General features: G+C 39.6%; 1 protein-coding gene across 1 annotated transcript in view; it reads left to right on the top strand.

Moving 5' to 3' along the window:
• Positions 1-5,449, top strand: part of MTTP (microsomal triglyceride transfer protein) — a 65,357-nt gene that overhangs the window by 49,965 nt on the left and 9,943 nt on the right. Inside the window, exons 13-15 of the mRNA XM_006876378.1 lie at positions 2,262-2,359; positions 2,458-2,579; positions 3,295-3,522. Of these exons, the coding sequence (XP_006876440.1) occupies positions 2,262-2,359; positions 2,458-2,579; positions 3,295-3,522 (448 nt within the window). The remainder of the gene's footprint in view (positions 1-2,261; positions 2,360-2,457; positions 2,580-3,294; positions 3,523-5,449) is intronic.

Genomic DNA, 5,449 nt, shown 5'->3' with positions numbered 1-5,449 from the left:
AAAGGTAGAAGCTTTGTAACAAAACCAGGTGAGTAGTTAGTCCAGATATAGAGGATCCTAGGATCAACTATCAACACTCACAGAAGCAGCAGTCAAGAAATCAAATGACGTATTGCATTAGGCAAATCTGTTGCACAAGACCTTTTTAAAGTGTTGACGAGCAAAGATGTCAGCTTGAGGACTAAGGTGTGCCTTACTCAAGCCATGGTATTTTCAATAACCTCATATGCATATGAAAGTTGAACAGTGAATAAATCAGACTGTAGAAGAATGGATGCTTTTGAGTTATGGTGTTGGAGGAGAATACTGAAAGTGCCATGGGCTGCTGAAAGAACCAAAAGATCCATTTTGGGAGAAGTGCAGCCATAGTGCTCTTTGGAGGCCAAGATGGCCAAACTTCGTCTCTCATACTTTGGACATATTTTAAGGAGTTACAAGTCACTGGAGAAGGATATCATGTTTGTGAGGTGGAGGATCAGAGAAAAAGAGGAAGATTCCCAATGAGATGCACTGGCCAAGTGGCTGCATAGATGGACTCAAACGTGGCAACAGTAGTGATGTTGGTCAAGGATCAGGCAGTGTTTCGTTCTGCTGTGAATAAGGTCACTATGGGTCAGTATTGACTCGATGGCATCTAGCAACAACAATCATGATCCTCGTCATATCTTTTAAATCTGAACTCTTATAACCTAGTGATTTTATGGAAAAATCCCTACAAGGTCACCATTCCCTCTGTTTCTACCTCAGGCCCAGATCTAGACTCCTTTAATTGATTGTTTTGATATTTTTTGCTATGTTGTCATAATTTTATTATTACTGATATGATTGTTGTTGTTGTTGTTGTTAAGTGCTGTTGAATCAGATCTGACTCATAGCTACCCTATAGGGTTCCTAAGGGGCAACTGTTGAGCTTGAACCACTGACTTTGTGATTCAAACCAACCTTGCAATATAGCATATTAACCCACAGCACCACACCAGGATTGATATGATTAGTGTTAAGTAACCTGAAATAGAAACATCTTGACACTGGTTAGGTAGACACATAGAGGCATGGTTAAGGATCAGCACTTACTTAGAGGAGAAAGGAAGTCTTGGTGTGATGCTGTAGATAAACACTGGACTGCTAACTGCAAGGTGAGTAGGTTATACCTACCAGTTACTCCTTGGAAACCCTATATAGTGTTGTTCCAACTTGAAGCAACTTAATAGCATTAACAACAATGAGGAGACAGTGGTTTTTTTGTTGTTATTGCTAGTTACTGTGTCGTGGTCCCCAAATTCATGGCAACCCCATGCATAATGGAGCAAAATGCTGCTTAGTGTTGTACCGTCCCCAAGATTAGTTGTGGATTAGACCACTGTCATCCATAGAGTTGCCAACGGCTGATTTTCAGAATAGATTGAAAAGACATAGATTTTTAAGAAATTCCTAAAATATATCATATTTCATTTAAGGAGCTCTGGTAGCATAGTGGTTACGAATTGGGCTCCGAACCACAAGGTCAGCAGTTCGAAACTACCAGCTGTTCCGCAGAAGAAAGATGAGGCTTTATGCTCCCATAAAGATTTACAGCCTTGGAAACCCTGTACATGGTCGCTATGAGTCGGAACTGACTCCACAGCACATAACAACAACAGATATCGTTAGTCCAAAATGACATTTAAAGAATTATTGCACAATCTCCCCACTTTGATACTTTTTTGGTGTTAAGTACTATGGAGTCAGTTCCGACTCAGAGACCCTATATAGCGTTTCTGAGGAGTAGATGGTGGGTTTGAACTGCTGACCTTATGGTTCTCAGTCTAGTGCTTATCCTACAACACCATACCGTAAGTCCATTTTGCCATAGCTTTCCTTTGAGGTGTGTCCACCAGCCATCTTATAGCTGGACACCTTCTCCTTGCTGCTATTTTGATACCACATTAAGCTCCTGGTGTGACGCTGTGGGTTAATGCGGACTGCAAAATTGGTTTGAACTGCAAGATTGGTGGTTCAAGCTCACCAGGTACACCTAAGAAACCCTATAAATGGTCACTATCGGCCAGAACTGACTGGACAGCACTAAACAACAACAATCTGGGGAATGAAGGGGAAAACCCTGTTCCTGAATCTCCCACTGGCACCTTCCCTGTTTATGGTATGGCATGAGAAGAATTTGACTCCTAGTTTTTTCTACTGAGGATTTTATATTTTTCCAAATTGGGCATGGGAAGCAGTCATTACAATGAATGTGCACCTTTTTCTTTCATTTGTTGCAGCAAAATGGTCCGTCGAGTTCTGAAGGAAATTATTGTTCACAATTATGACCGTTTCTCGAGGAGCGGTTCCTCTTCTGCCTATACTGGCTACGTAGAACGTACGTAACTCAAAAAGAACAGCTCCTTCCATGCCCCAGCCCAACTTGGTTCATTGGCACAATTGCTAAGATATAGTTGTTGATTTTGTTGTCTTTAGGTGATCCCTATTCAACATCTACATACAGCCTTGATATACTATACTCCGGTTCTGGCATTCTAAGGAGAAGTAACCTAAACATCTTTCAGTACATTGGCAAGTCTCATCTTCATGCTAGCCAGGTAACCCATTTTCCCTGAGTTTTGCTTTGAAGTGTAAAAGAAACTTGTTGTTAGGCTCCATTAAGTCAGCTTTCTAGCTGTCCATGGTATGTTCCATATTTTTCACCAACATCATAATTAAAAGGCAGCAATTCTTCTCTGGCCTTCATTATTCATTATTCAGCTTTTTTTATTCATATGAAGCAGTTGAAAATATTGTGGCTTGGGTCAGGCACATTTTCACAAAGTACTCAAGGTGAATCTTTAATCTTTAATTTTTTAAAGTGATCTTTTAGTCACTTGGTATCTGGATCCAAGTAAAATGAAAATCTTGACAACGTCAATCTTTTCTATGTTTAACATGGTGTTGTTTATCGGTCCAGTTGCAAGGATTTATGTTTATATCGAGGATGACATCAGAAAATGGAAAAATGCATGTGCTTTGGACCAGTCAGAGGAGTTTGGATCCTGCCTCTGCTATTTACTGGTTATGTGAACTTGAGCCTTTATTTCTTTATCTACAAAATGGATCGAATCATTTTACTCCTCAAAGAATATTTGGAGGATTGAATGGAAAGAAACTTCTTCATATTATGTTTTTATATTCCCACTGTCTTCAGCTACCTACATTTTTTTTTTTTTTAACTTCTAGAGAAGTTCTAGCTGTAGCTCAGAATCTGACCTTCATGTAGAGAACATGACCTGTGTCATTTATGTTGTATTGATTTCTCCCTAGGTGGTCATTGAAGCTCAAGGACTGGAGGGCTTAATTGCAGCCACTCCTGATGAGGGAGAAGAGAATCTTGACTCCTATGCTGGCATGTCACCCATCCTCTTTGATGTTCAGCTCAGACCTGTCACTTTTTTCAACGGCTACAGTGATTTGATGTCCAAAATGCTGTCAGCATCTGGTGACCCTGTCAGTGTGGTGAAAGGACTTATTCTGTTAATAGATCATTCCCAGGTAATTCATTCATTCTACAAGTATTTATTGAGTTCTTAGAATGTGTCCGGCAGATTCAAAATGTGTTCAATGCTTGGAGGATACAAGACAAAATTCCAGTTATCTTGAAGCTCACATTCTGATTATTCATATTGTTGCTTTTCCTTTGCTGCAGGCAGTTTTATTTTGCATTTATTAGCTTATTAAGAGGTTTTCTTACTGTTGAGGTAACAGAGAAAATATTGATGCTGAGAGAAGCAACAATTATGGAGAAAATAGCCTAGAACCCAATGGAGAACAGAAATAACACTGCCTTGTGGTTAGTTGCTACTGAGCTCCCAACTCATGGTGACCCCATACACAATAGAATAAAATGCTGCCCAGATCTGGGTCATTCCTGTGATCCGTTGCAGATTAGACTCTTGTCAAAACCATATAGGGTTTTCATTGACTGAATTTTGGAAGTAGATTGTGAGGCCTTTCTCCTAGTTCATCTTTTCTGGAAGTGCCACTGAAACGTGTTCAGCTTCAGGACAATGCATAGCCTCCACTGACACAGAGGTGGTGGCTACGCATGACATGCACTGGCTGGGAATTGAATCTGTCTGAGTCTGCCACGTGGAAGGTAAAAATTCTACCATTGAACTGTCATTGGCTCCTCAGAGTTGCCTTTGGTTGTTGTTAAGTGCCATCTAGTTAGTTCTGACTGATACAGAAACCCTGCATAGGGTTTCTGAGGAGTGACTGGTGGGTGCGAACTGCCAATCTTGCAGGTCAAGCCAACCTTGGAGTCCAATGCTTATCCTGCAGCACCACACCAAGACCAGCATTGCCCTACATGACTTTTATTCTGAGGCAGAAACTGAGCTAGATGCTTTTATAAGTTACTGATAATATTTATAACAATTATGATCTAGACCACATAGTGCATCATTTTGACCTCCGATAATCAGTTACAAGACGTCACTGACACCAACCACATGTTTCATGGAGACTCTTGTCTCAAAAACCTCATTCTCATGGGAAGGTTTTTTCATTCTTAGAGAACAGAAATACTTTCATTCAGAGTAGCTTTTCAATTTTCCTTGGCTCCAATTCTGAAAATATTGTACCCAAATCTAGCAATACAATCTCCTTTGCAATAATATTTAAGTGACCAAGATACTATGGATTAAGTGGTCTGATTGAATTTTCTGAATAAAAAAGCAGAAGTGGGCTAATCAGAGTATTTTTGGATTTGAGTTTCAACATTTGATCCTTAAAATTTTTTTCATAATAGGTTAATTTATTTCCTATAATAGTAAGTGCAGCAATATAAAAAACTGGAATATTTACTAAATAAGATTTTTATGGGAAATCAAAATTATTGTTGTGTGCTGAATCCTTATTTATAATATTGAAGATATAAAGCACATTGAATTAAAATTTTCTGAGTCCAAGACATATTTAGGAAATTTACTTTTGTGGTTTAATAAATTCAAGGGAAATGGCCTAGGTTTAAACCTTGTCTCCACTACACCCTTGTTGGGAGTGCGGTGGCTCTATAGGATAAGCACTGAACTGGGAATCATAAGGTCAGCAGTTTAAACCCATCAACTGATCCACAGGAGAAAGATGAGACATTTTGCTTCCACAAAGATGTACAGCCTCAAACACCCTATACAGGATTGCCATGAGTCAGAATCGACTTCAAGGCACTTATTCTAACAACAACAACTTCCTTGCTGTGTACTCTGGGGAAGTTACCTAATATCCTAAACCAAAACTTCCTGCTAACAACTTGAAGTATTTGGAATAGATGTTGTTGTTGTTGTTGTTATGTGCCGTGGAGTCAATTCTGACTCATAGCGATCCTGTACAGGGTTTCCAAGGCTGTAAATCTTTATGGGAGCAGAAAGCCTCATCTTTCTCCCGCGGAACAGCTGGTAGTTTCGAACTGCTGACCTTA

This window comes from Chrysochloris asiatica, unplaced genomic scaffold (genome assembly GCF_000296735.1).
Source record: "Chrysochloris asiatica unplaced genomic scaffold, ChrAsi1.0 scaffold00377, whole genome shotgun sequence".
Classification (NCBI taxonomy): domain Eukaryota; kingdom Metazoa; phylum Chordata; class Mammalia; order Afrosoricida; family Chrysochloridae; genus Chrysochloris; species Chrysochloris asiatica.
Note: the sequence above shows the minus strand (reverse complement) of the source record. Positions and strands in the feature narration are given on the sequence as shown.